At 38.3% G+C, this 13,579-nt stretch overlaps 2 protein-coding genes across 2 annotated transcripts in view; one reads left to right on the forward strand and one right to left on the reverse strand.

Moving 5' to 3' along the window:
* The first annotated feature begins 559 nt into the window (after positions 1-559).
* LOC105394941 (lariat debranching enzyme) lies at positions 560-5,137 on the forward strand. Its single transcript, XM_011566863.3, has 5 exons — positions 560-1,067; positions 1,290-1,456; positions 1,778-2,003; positions 2,214-2,543; positions 2,679-5,137. Exons 1-5 carry the CDS (start codon positions 871-873, stop codon positions 3,607-3,609), a joined length of 1,851 nt encoding a protein of 616 aa, XP_011565165.3. The 5' UTR covers positions 560-870; the 3' UTR covers positions 3,610-5,137.
* A 1,251-nt stretch (positions 5,138-6,388) lies between these two features.
* Positions 6,389-13,579, reverse strand: part of LOC105394950 (P-selectin) — an 84,177-nt gene continuing 76,986 nt past the window's right edge. Inside the window, exons 14-19 of the mRNA XM_011566873.3 lie at positions 11,399-11,565; positions 11,056-11,125; positions 9,598-9,777; positions 8,498-8,683; positions 7,908-8,196; positions 6,389-7,707 (exon numbers count right to left, since the gene is read on the reverse strand). Of these exons, the coding sequence (XP_011565175.3) occupies positions 7,431-7,707; positions 7,908-8,196; positions 8,498-8,683; positions 9,598-9,777; positions 11,056-11,125; positions 11,399-11,565 (1,169 nt within the window). The 3' untranslated portion in view covers positions 6,389-7,430. The remainder of the gene's footprint in view (positions 7,708-7,907; positions 8,197-8,497; positions 8,684-9,597; positions 9,778-11,055; positions 11,126-11,398; positions 11,566-13,579) is intronic.

Here is a 13,579-nt window from a genome sequence, read left to right on the forward strand (position 1 = left end):
AGAATAGAATAGAATAGTTCTCAAGGAAATGATAGGTTATGTTTTTATATACATAAAAGGCTGAGATAAAAGGTCAATTTTGGTGAAGAAGGTTTAAGTGTTACCATCTCATAATTCGTGGACTGATACCTAAGTACGAGGCAGAGCGGGGTGAATTTCTAACTAAAAATAATATTATAGAGTTTTGCTGAGTTTTGTCCATCAGTAACTTTTTACTGATGACATTAAAGGCGCCTACACACTAGCGGACGCGGCTTACGGACGTCTGAAAGCTGAAGATCAGTCCAAGGTTACGTGCGCGACTTACATACGAGAGCGATCTGGCACGAACTGTCCCAAAAGACTGTGCACATTATGTGTCGTGGCTGACAGCCGCGTCCGCTAGTGTCACGGCGCCTTGACGTTTTAAAAAAACTCGTTTCGAAACCGCACCAAACCGGCAAAAAGGTACAGAATACAAGAAACACTGCGTAATATCTGGCAACACTGCCATCCACAGAGTATGTAATATAGTTTATGCCATCTGCCATCTCTGACATCTGACATGACTTCACATGACATGACATCTGATAACTGAAGTGGCGGTAGCGAGTGCGTGATGCTGTTGAAAATTTAAAACTATAGCTACCATAGTCCGATAGGTTATCTAGGTATATCTTCATCGAAATCAATAATAAAATAAACCCCCCCCAGCCTGCGTCCTATTTATTTTGCGCATGCTTCCTAGGTCTCAAACAAGGTGACCTATCTAGATGCACTAGATTTTACGATCGATGCCGCAACAAGTGGAAAACAAAGCCAGTTTCTGTTTGGAAAATAAGTGTAAACATTGGTTTTTAAGCTGTGTTTTGTGTTCTGTAGCGTCTCAAAATGAGGATTGCTATAGAGGGATGCGCTCATGGGGAGCTAGAAAAGATATACAAGTGTATTGAGGTGCTTCAGAGGAAAAGGGATTTCAAACTGGATCTACTGATATGCTGTGGAGATTTCCAAGCTGTCCGCAACAATGACGATCTGCGCGCCATGGCAGTGCCTGAAAAATATCAGGATATTTGTAGCTTTTACAAGTAAGTAATGCATATTCTTGTTTTGTAAATAAAATATAATTAAATATCATTAAAATATCATTTCTCAGAACAAGGTTGAAGGTTCTCTTGTATGCACTTATAGATACCAATATAAAATCAATACTCAGCATAATCTAGTTAGATATACTGTGTGTACTACCTAACTATTTGTATTTTCACAAAAACATTTATCCATTATTGATCTTTTTCTTTTGCTCACAGATACTACAGCGGGCAGCGGCGTGCCCCTGTCCTTACATTGTTTATCGGAGGCAATCATGAAGCCTCCAACTACCTTCAAGAGCTCCCGTATGGCGGCTGGGTCGCCCCCAACATCTACTACATGGGCCGCTCTGGTGTGGTTCAGTTTGGAAACCTGCGTATTGGAGGTAATATTTTATTTTAAGCTCTTATTTTTCTGTTACATGAGAGAATCTTCTGAATGTTCATATTAAGTACTGCTACTTAATATGTATATTTGATGCACACTGGGTTGCCAGACAATGATACTATTCTGACTGACCAATTCTTTCTCGGAATTTGTCGCACAAATATATATATTTATTGCACAAATATATATCTGTAGGTTGACTGGTAGAAAATACTTTTAGGTCTGGTAGGTTAATGAGATTAAGTCCACCTTTGTGTACTTATTAATGAAATTTGTGTAATAAAGAGTTAAATAATTAAATATTATGATTTATGTGCAGGTTTGTCTGGCATCTACAAAGGGCATGACTACCACCACGGGCTCCATGAGACTCCGCCGTACCACCGCAGCTCCATCCGCTCCGTTTACCACATCCGCTCCTTGGACGTGTTCCGCCTGAGCCAGCTGAAGGAGAAAGTGCATGTGATGCTCTCTCATGACTGGCCTAATGGAATCACGAACTACGGAAACAAACATGCTTTGATAAGGAAGAAGCCATTCTTCAGGTGAAAAATGTTTTTTTACATGATATGAGATTTTGATGCTTCATTGCTATGTAGGAAGCTGTCACTCTTCAATAACATAATATATACCGAAATTTCCATGAAGAAACCATTAAGGGTTAAGAGAAACTCACAGCACATCTAGTAAAATAGTTCACAACATTGTGTATAAGAATCTATTATAATAATATGTTTACAATTGTTTATTTTCAGGCAAGACATCCAGAATAACCGGCTCGGCAGCACCCCAGCAATGGAGCTTCTTCGTCAGCTGAAGCCCAACTACTGGTTCTCGGCACATCTACACGTGAAGTTCACCGCACTGGTTCGACACGCAGACCAATCCGAGACCAAGTTTCTGGCACTAGACAAATGTCTGATGCGACGGCTCCATCTACAAATTTTAAACTTGCCTCAAGAATTTGATGGGGACAAACGGCTGAAGTATGATGCTGAATGGTTGGCGATCTTGAAGAACACTAATCATCTTCTGTGTGTGAGGAACACTAACCACTACATGCCGGGCCCCGGCGGAAATGAAAGGTTGGTTTTTTAGCTCACCCCTATTTATATTAGTCCATGTTTATAATGTTAAACATTTCTACTCAGTTCTGATGTAATATGTGTATACTTAGAGGCATTTTTTATTGAATAATAATCTAAAACATTTAATTTTAGGTTCAATTTCACTCCCACTGAAGAAGAGAAAGCGCTGGTTACAAACTTGATGGTCAACTACACTGGATGCGAAGCTATGCACATAGATGAAGATTCTTTTGCAAGAACTGCTCCAATTTACATGCCGGACAATAGGGCTCCCGCAGGGGGGGTGGCGCAGGGGCCGGTGGCCAACCCGCAGACAATGAACCTCTGTGAGGTGTTGGGCATCGATGACCCAGTGCAGGTGATAATGGCCAGGTCAGGACGTGAAATGACGCCTGCGAGCATCGCCCTACACAGGAATTACGTGGCGACTCTCAACAGCTACACCCCCGGCTTGGGGCAGGGCGCGGGGCCGAGCGTGGGGGCCTCCACTCCCAGCAGATACCGCATGAGTCTGTCGCTGCCCCCGCCCATCACTCCCTCTGAGGTAGACCAGATCATAGTGGACACGGCTGGCGCCGGCTTATTGCCGACAGGCATCGATTTCGGCCCTGTGTACGTGCCGCCTATCATTGGATTGCCATACACACAAACCAGCGCGTCCATGGCGAGTGAAACTGAAATGGAAACTGAGTCGGCCGCAGAGCCTGGTGACGAGGCTGCGGGCCTCATGCCGCCGCCGCCCGCGCCCGGGCCCAGCGCGCCCTCCACGCCCATCGCCCCGGCTGACCATGCCGAAAACTCGGATGAAATGATGGCTACGGATAGCGAAGCCATGGACACTGACAATGATACTCCAGCTGCAGCTGCCATAGACAACACCAACACAGTCAATGTTGCTACTCCTGAGAATGCGTCCCCTGGCCCTGCTTCAGACTGTAGCACCCCGGTGTCATCAGGGAAGAAGACGTTCAAGCGGCGCAATCAGGCCATGTATACCCCAGACGACGGGGCCGGCACCTCGGCGTCTGACGATGAAGGCATCTCCCCGTGTAAAAAGACCTAAACAAGTTATTAAACTAAACGATTGCATAATTCCTATTAGAAGTATCTTCATTGACACTTTTAATTAACATCAATGTACGAGTATTCTATGTATTTGTTCGGAAATCAATGTTTAGATGTTAGATGTTTCTGATATTATCGGTACGATATAATGTACTTGTATTAGTGCCCATGTGCAGCGGGACCATTCTTCATCTAAGTCGCCCATTCAGCGGCTCGTAATAAAAAACGACTCGAAGGGCATGTGGTTGAGAATTGGCTTTCCCTCACTGGATATATTAGGTGTAAGTTACATACCTACTGCATAACTTATAAATGTTTAATGCACATACATCGTGATCGTGAGTTGGTCCACTTTATCGACTATGTTTGTACCTTCCTGTAAGTAGTTAGTCCCAGTAATGCATAATTCTTAAAGTTTGATCTGCTAAAAGCTCTCAGATGTAAATATTATTTTAAGTTTATTCTAAAAGCATTTAAGTTGTATCATAATCATGCTATCGTGCGTTTTTATTTATTCTCTTTTTGCGTGGTACTGTCCGTGCATTGGCCTGCTGCATATGTTAAGGATACCATCGATTCCGCGACAGTACCTACCATAAAGTGCGTTAGTTTATTTACTTCTATGGTACCTACATATTATGTACATGTACAACATGAATTAAATATTTTTGACTATTATTTTTATGTTACAGCTTTAAGAAATTAGTAAGAACGTGTATAATATTTTTTTTATATAAAATGCTAAATTTAGACTGGTGGTTTATGGATAGTAAAATATTAGGGAAATTTATATTTAATTTTATGCCTTTACCATCGAAATTTACAGTATCATATTTATATTTTCTGTCCTAACGACTGAGGTTTAAAAAAAATTAAAGATGAATATTTTTATTGTACTTTTTAAGAACCTTTATTAACAACATTGTTTTCATAAGAAAATTACAGTAAATAGTGAAGCAGTATCTATATAAGTTAATATTAATTCTAAATATCAGGTGTAGGTAATTTTCACCTAGAACTTATAGGACCTAAAGGTTTGTGTTAAGTTGTAATGAAATTATTTACTACTTATGTACATTTCTGTTGTTTTTGTAGCCTATATTTTAAGGCTATGTCCAGTTTACATTTCAAACATAATTATTCGAAAGTACTTAACTAAATGTTAATAAATGGATGTGTTTCGATGTATGTACTGTAATCCTGACAAATAAACAGGCAATATAAAAAATATCTATATTATTATTACATCTTACTATATACAAACTTAATTTTAAATTATCCGAAATATCCTGATACAGATCTGCAGACATCATTGTTCTGCCTAAGTTAAAATTATACAAAAGATGTAAGTACAGGTATTGTTGTGAAAGCTTACTCTACATACCTAATACACACACATATATATATATATTTTACATTATGGAGACAAATATTATTTATTTTGGCATCAAATTAATTAATATACATTACCTTAATTTTTAGTACGTCTTCCGAATTATCCTGGATATATAATACAGAGTGGCCATGTATATGTCGCAGGCATCTGGTTTAATCTCCTGTTTGATTGAACCGCTAGCCCGTTCATTGGATGACGCTGCTTAGTTGTATGACTAGGCCGAACGTTGATTGCACAAGCGTCACAAAACGTCCAACTAGTTAGCTGACTTAAAATCAGTCAGGTGGTGAACAAAACAAATATGGCGTCTAACAGCTAACAGCTGACACAAAAAGCACCTATATTGTTAGTTTTTTGCAAATAAATTAGCTTCAAAGTGCGTTATTTGTGTTAAAATAGTGTGACAACATGGATTTACCTATTATTACGCCGCCGGCGGATAGTTTCAAAGAAAAAATTGTGGCGTAACTGGATAATTATAAACAACAATATGAAGGTACGTTTATTGTTATTGTTTAGTTAATTTGTGAGATAAAAGCTTTGTAACATAGTCTTTTTGTTGACCCTTGTCTGGTCATGTTCACCCTAACCAGACATTACAAAGTTGCTATACTATATCCCATTCAACGACTCCGCTGAATGACGTTCAGTCAAGACGTCGAACGTTACAATCAACGACTTGACGAGTTGTCCTTTAGTCATACAACTGAATAGCGCCATCCAATGAACGGGCTAGTGGTTCAATCAAACAGGAGATTAAACCAGATGCCTGCGACATATATAATAATGTATATTTTGTTATACACTACAAGCATTAGAAGATGTTGACAACTAAATATTATGTAGGTAAGAAGTTTTCACACCAATTAACTGCAATATTCACGTTATAAATCTATCATAATTATGTGTAGACTAAGTCTTAACTATGACTTCAATAGCTAGCAAATATAAATATATTGTATTTAAAACATATCAAACACATACCTATACATCTTTGGTCAGATACCTAGTAAGGGTTGCTGATATCACGCCATTACACTCCAAACAATTCATTATTATTCGGTACTTATACGTATATATATCTAATCCTAAAGCTAAGCTAATAAAATTTACATAGATAGGTACTGTGTTACGTAAAAAAAACAACGGGTTTGAACACACCAATTCAAAGTAAATACAAGAATATAAATATGGTAACCACACCCAAGTCATCTTTTAGGTACAAATCCCTATACATAGAGGTATATTATCCACTTTTTGCAGAAGATAAAAGCTCTATTTTGGCAGTTATAATAAGTCTTAATGTTCACAGGAATAAAGGTAAGTACCCTAATTATTTATTATAAATACATTATAAAAGTTAAACTTACATGTATGACACATAATATTACTCAATAAGTACGGTCAGCTGCATAAGTAGCTAGACACTTCTGTACTTTGTCAAACTGACTAACAGTCAATGTTTCAACGAATGGATAGGCGGTTTCAGGTTGACAAGGTACAAAAGAGTATAGCTACTTATGCAGCTGACTGTACTTACTTCCATGAATAGGTATATCATAAAATGTGACGTTCCACGTGAAAAGGTAATTTATGGCGGGAGTTATTTTTCCTTTATAACTTTTGTACAGTCTGTTGAGAAGATATCTGACCCCTCAGAGTAACAATGCTCTCTGAGAGAAGTACATACTATTAAAATATAAAATGTACTCAGGCATTGTTGAATAAATTCAATAATTTATTAATTAATGGTGTATATTTCAGTTTTATATACCTAAATGATTTTTATTCGGATTTGAATAGCTGAGTTGCAGACAATAGGGATTTAGAATAAATACCGACCATAGGGTGCCTTGTACGTACAACATCACAATTATCAATGGGAGATTTTCTGATAGTTCATGAAAAAATAGGAGATAGTCATCCGATTAATGGCGGCGGACCAGCCGTTCTTTTTTGTCAATAGTTTTTATGGAGCACTAATGCGGGTACTTATATCAGAATATCGAAGGCAAGGGTTTTGTTTATGAAATAAATAAGTAAGTATAAAACTCACCAGGTACCTATATTTTTTAACATAAAACGTTGTTATAATGCTCCTTCATAATTTAATTAAAAACAATTTAATAATCCTTACTTATCCATTTCAAAATGGCTTAGAAGGCAGCTTTTGATTTTATTTTGACTCCTCCCAAGAACTGTAAACTGCAGTGGGAAACTGCTGGGCTATGACTCTCCAATCTTATGCATTTAAAATAAACGGCTCTCAGATATTTCCAGAAATTAATATGCAATCTCAAACCAAATTTCTTACAAACAAGAATTCTGTTCATCTGACTATAGCTGTGAGCATTCAACTCCGCATATCTAAATCTTAAGATCGTTAATGAATTTCTGATACTTATTTGAAAGCATAGCTAAATCTAACGTACGGCGACGCCATTAATGGTGACGACGGCGTTGGGTCCAACAGGTTCTGGCTCATATGCGGAGTCCGTATCGCTGCGCCTCCCATACGCCGCATTGTCCGCTAAATGTTCGCTATAGGGCGAGTCATACACGTTATCTGTCACGTGGTCGTAGATATGGCGGCCGTTGGTGTCGTGTAGCGTCGAGTAGCTCATGACCGCCGCGTTCTGGTCTTCCTTGCGCTCGGCTCCCTCGATGTTTTCTGTATTCTTCACTGGTGTCGCTTTGCGTCTGTCAAATGGGAATGATGTTAGTACCTACAGTTTAAGATTACTAGACACTACTTAGAGCGCGTGTATAGGGTTGTCACCGCAGCTAAGGCAACAAAAATTTACAAGTGACCAAGCTTTTATGAAAAAGAATTACCTCGAACAAAGAATATTTCAATGTCAATTCGTCTAAATAAACTAAACTAACAGTCTACAACTTACAGTCTCATATAAATGACGCCAAGCAGCATGAGCAGAAACAGCACGATGCCGCAGCCGACGCCGACACTCAAGGGCAGCGTCCCGGAGTCGGCAGCCTCGTTGCTGGCCAGCTCACAGCTCGGCTCTGCCCCGGACCAGGCTCCGTCGTCCATACACTTGCGGAGGAACGGCCCGACCCGCTGGAACTGCGGCAGGCAGTGGTACTCGATGGAACTCCCGAAGAGGGTGGAACTGTTGGCGATGATGACGCGCCCGTTCTCGATCGGCTTCGGCGATTTGCAGTCGATCGCTGAGGATGAGAGCTTGGAATTAATGGGGGTTTGGAATAGGTACGCTAACATTAAAATTCAAATAGGATTCCATCTATACTGTTTTTTTTAATAGTTATAGTTTTTATAGTGTGAGATACGAACGGACCAACAATCTCATTGGAACTGATAGACATGACTTATCTACAGATTGTTTCAAAAGTGGTATAGTACGCTGAAGGGGGTAATTAAAAGGGTAATTTCGGACAACTTTAGTTCTACGATTTTTGGAGAAAGACACTCAGTAGACAGATAAACTATTAGGTTAGTAAAGATACTTACGAATGCACACAGGTGGCCCACCTCCCCACTGGCCCTTCGCCAGGCAGGGCCGGGTTTGATTCCCGCGCAGGCTGTACCCTCGTTCACAGCGGTAGTGGGCCTCCCCTCCGATACTCAACGTCGACGTAACGACAATGAGACCCACACTGTCCTTGATCTGGATCGACGGCTCTGGACACGTCAGCTCTGAAAGTGAAGGAAAATTTGTAGGCCAAATAATAATATTAGATAGATTCGGTATTTCACATGATTATACCTAAGGTATACAGCCTACAGTCATTAGAGCGTGATATCATAATGTAATGACAAATTCACATTTAAAATCTATAAAAATACAAAGCAGCCTGTTATGGTAGACATGTCTGTCTTTATATAGGTATCCACTGATTCTACTATAGGTACTTGTAGGTCACTCCCACTTGTCTTATGATGAAAAATATTTCTAGAAAATAATATCAAAAATAGGTACATAGTAGGCAGTAGCAAAGTGCCTAGATGCATTGGTCACATTAGTGCCATCTAGAGCAATGAACAGGTTTTACTATGTTCCTAGTTTTAGTGAGGGCAGGTAACGCCAACAGCTAGACTTCTGGTAACTGCTTCCTACGTTGTTATGTTTCATATCACATGTCGTATAAATTCCGATAGATGGCGTTAGCAGCTATACTGGGATTTGTGTTCCTGGGGAAAGAATTAGCCACTCAGATTAGCATCAGTATTCGCCGACTGTCCAGGATGCGAAAGATGTTGAATAGGTACATCAGGAATGCATACAAGTTGAAAAAAGGGTAAGTACCTAAGTACCTATAGTAACCCGTTGCAAAGTAAAATATAACTTGTAAAATATAGCAAGTCACGTTTGATTGACAGATACTTATGCTTGGTGAATAAAGTGAATTTTCCGAATTTTCTCTTAAAAACTTAAAAAACCAACCAACGACAGATAAAAAGAATGGTTTTGACAGCTGTCACAGGGCCCTTGCTTTATTTTACAAATTATACTTATACTAAATCGCTTGCGAGTGACCTCTGACCCCTTCGGCGATTACATTCGTGAGCATAATGTGTATCTACCTAATCTATTCAGCAAGTGAACTTACCTCTGCAGACAGGGGCTTCGGAACTCCAGGTGCCGTCGTCCTGGCACAGTCTCCGCGACACTCCATCCAGTTTCCAGTTGACGTCGCACTCGTACAAAGCCGCGGCTCCGTAGTACGTTGCGTTGGTGGCTAGCGTTACTTTGCCGTTTTGCAGCTCCCCAGGATTGCCGCAGTCGACGTCTAAGAAAACAAATTTAATGATTATACACTACTGTATGATGACATGACAGACCTTGATGAGGGTGTTTGCGTTGTAGTTAGGTACTCACTTCCTAGGTATTAGGAGACTGCGGTGGTCATCATTTTTTTTTGTGATCCGACTTTTTGGGAATTTGTAATAGTAACAGAAAAACACGTCATTCGTTGCCTACCACGTAAGTGATTGTGAAAATCCAGGGACGGTTTATAAGGGATGGGGCGTAATTTAAATCCGAAATTTTCAGCGGGAAAGCTTAAAGCACGGGAAACAAACAGTACTAGGTACATAAAATAACTTTCCATTCAAACATAAGATAAAAAAGGCAATATAAGATAAAAAAATAACTAAAAGCATACAGTTTTGCTTAACTTGACGTTCTCAATTGTGAAACAGGCAGTAAATCTACCCAATCTTTTGTTTTCTCATAAATGAATTCTCTTGTGCTTCATTTTTAAATGTTGCGAACAGGTGTAATTTATTCTTTACAACATCGTTTCGTTAGTAGACAGTTTTCAGTTTTCTGATTATCGGTAAAACAGCGGTCTGCCAGAATTCATTGTTTGAGTTAAAATTTACCTGCACATTTTGAACACTATCGAACGTGTTAACGTTAACATGCTAACAGTTTTCTGTTTTAACCACGTAAACTTTACGCGCTAGTGTTTTTACATTACTTTATAACAGGAAAGACAATAGAGAAAAAGTATGATGGCAATGGCAGTTTTTAGATTTAGATATTAGGTACTAGAGAGAGTTTCGATACGTAAATGTAAAGTACGAAATTAAAGTATTGTGACTAAGCGAAAGAGGGTAAAGCTATTCCTATTTTTGCAGTATCCAGGTACAGGTTGTTGCATGGGATTAGGAGAATAACTTTGGTTCTTATTTCACTTACACTCTAGGCTAGACTTACCTAAATGCTATCGGGGGGGAACCATAACTGCCCCGGCCGGGAATCGAACGCTATACATACTATAGCCCACTAGAGACGCAGCCTAAATACTATATACTTATTGTATTTTTTAAGTATCGCATTTCAGTCACACTGGCACTTCTGGTCCCCGGACACATAATCATTCCAGCCTAAATGCGTCTATTCCGATCTGTTACCCTAGCTAGAAAATTCACCCTATAATAGATTCTGGTAAAAAACGAATTTATTCCAAAAGGCCCCATTTTCAGAATCTATCCTAGGGGATTTTTCTAGGTTAAAAGCTCCGAAAAACTGCCCAAATGGTTTTAAATAAATTTTCACTCACACTGGCACTTCGGCGTGACCCCGCTCCACTGACCGTTGTCCTCGCACGTCGACAGACTCTCGCCGATGACCTTTAAAAAAATATATGATAAAAATAGTTAATTTTATTTCAGAAAAGTTTGTGTACAATAATATTAAGCAGGCACCAGCGTAAGTTCCTAAGTAAAGCGCCCGGCACACTTACGAGCCGTGTCGTGTCGTGACGCGCCATAAGCAATCGTTTTCATATAATATTGTCGCGACGACACGACATGCAAATATGCCCTTCCCATATTAAAAGTATGAAACCGATAGCGTCCCGACACGACACGACACGTAAGTATGATTCCGCCATTATTTATTACCTTGTACCCGCGCTCGCAGCGGTACTTCACCAGGGCTCCGATGCGATACGTGCTTCCACTCTTGCTGCTCACAGACGTCCGGATCAGGGTTCTTCCGTGCATCCGGTCGTTGCCGGTCACGGATACGATGCTGTTCTCAGCGACCACAGGCTCCGGGCAGCGCACCTCTGTGAATGTTTTGTGGGTTAAATGGGGGGGTTGGTACAGGTGGTGCAAGAAAGTAGGAAAGAAGGTGACTCAACGAGTCGTTCTTAATGAGATTTTGTTCGGAGATTTAAAAACAAATACTTAGCTTAAATTATAATGTTTTTTTATAGAAACTTCGTTTTTTATATAATATAATCTCATTCGCTCCCTACCAGAATAGAATATATAATCTCATTTATTTTATAAGTAATACATCCCAAGATTAAGTCACCTTAAAAACTAACAAAAAATAACAATCGTTAAATAATTAACAAAAAATAGTAGTAGTAGTTCAACTATGGGAGTAGAACTTAACCTACATATTTATAATAATCTTGTCTTTACGTTACGGAGTAAATTATAAAACCAAGGACCAAGGAACCGGCCACTGTGATCATGAGTGAAGTTTGAACTGAGGATTCCTTGGAAATAAAAAAATAAAAAATAGAAACTTTGTTTGTCAGAATGTAACTTTTAACTAATGAGCTTTTTTTCGATAATTTATATAATAAATAATTGTCCAGGATGACCCAATTTCGGCTTGCTAATTCTATCACTCTAAAAATTTAACTTAGATCATTAATTCAAACCACAATCTTTGCACCGTAAACTTGTGATTTATTTGCACTTGGCAATTGAGTATGTGAGGGTGAGATAAAAGGATAGACTTTAGGTTAGTATGCTCTGCCGACCGCCCGGGAAATTTAATATGTAACGCTGCTATTTTTAATTTCACTGCAACATATTCACAGATGGAATTCTTTATGTCGACGTTAAAATAATTTTGTACCTCTAACTGAGTTAAAGATTTTTCAGTGTAACCGGTTCATAATTTGTGCAGAGTTAGCATGGTTCATACACCGGATATTGCAAAAGTGGAATGGTAACCCGAAAGGCCAATCTTTAAATTTGAAAAGGTATACCTTATACTTTTTTTATAATACAGTTACTTTGTCACCATGCCATTTTAGAAAAAAATAAGAAATTTTGCGTAGGTTGGTTACCTACGTAGGTAGTACTGGAAATTCGTGATAATTACGCCTTTTCGTTGATTCTTTAGCCATAATAAACCGAAAATAGCTAAGTAATTAGCGACTTTTTTACAATTCCGAAGGACTTATTTGAAAAATACATGATTTTGCAAGATAAACTCATTAAAGTATTTACTTTAAATCTTACTGTAAACAAGGCATTTCTGGAAAACTGTAGGTGTATTATTTTCTCAGTTTTGTTGTTCACAAAATAATTAGCAGAGGTGGAAAATTACTTGTTAAGATTCCTACAAGTACAAGTTATTTGTAGAAGAACATAATGTTTGTTACCAACTTGACGAGATGTGTTTTATGCATTTTAGTTAGTTATAAATATATACAGGATGAGTCTATACACGGGAAAAGTAAAGAATAAAACATAGGGTTAATTTTACATTTTATAGGTACATATTTTATATTCATACAGAGAGGTAATGCAGCCAGCATTAATGGGAACCTTTGAGCCAGGTACGATAAGAGGAGGTCTTTTTGATATAATTTAGGTTAAAAAGTTTGTAAATTGAATATTTACTTGTTAATAACATTTTATTGTTTTATTTTTTTATACTCGATCTCTACGGGAGTAGCCTATAATTTGGGACATATTAAAATATGTCATAGTCATAGATATCAACAAAACTGGCGCATTTAAAGGCAAAGAGCCAATTCATTTATCAAAACCAAATTTAAAATAAAATAATTACTTATTAGTCTCAAAAATGGCATTACAGTATATACAAGGGAAATATTAAGCATTTTTTTCCGAAAATGTTTTTTTTCTTATAATAAAACCCTAGCCATTATATTATTTTTGTGTTTTAAATAATTAAAAATGCTATACCTTAGCTAATTAGCTTCTAATCAATGACAAAATTAATTGTCTTCTTGTATAATACATAATTAAACGTACTATTTCTGCCTTGCTCTGTCACTATACTATTAAATCAATAGATTTGAACGTACA

The sequence above is a fragment of the Plutella xylostella genome, chromosome Z (genome assembly GCF_932276165.1).
Source record: "Plutella xylostella chromosome Z, ilPluXylo3.1, whole genome shotgun sequence".
Taxonomy (NCBI): domain Eukaryota; kingdom Metazoa; phylum Arthropoda; class Insecta; order Lepidoptera; family Plutellidae; genus Plutella; species Plutella xylostella.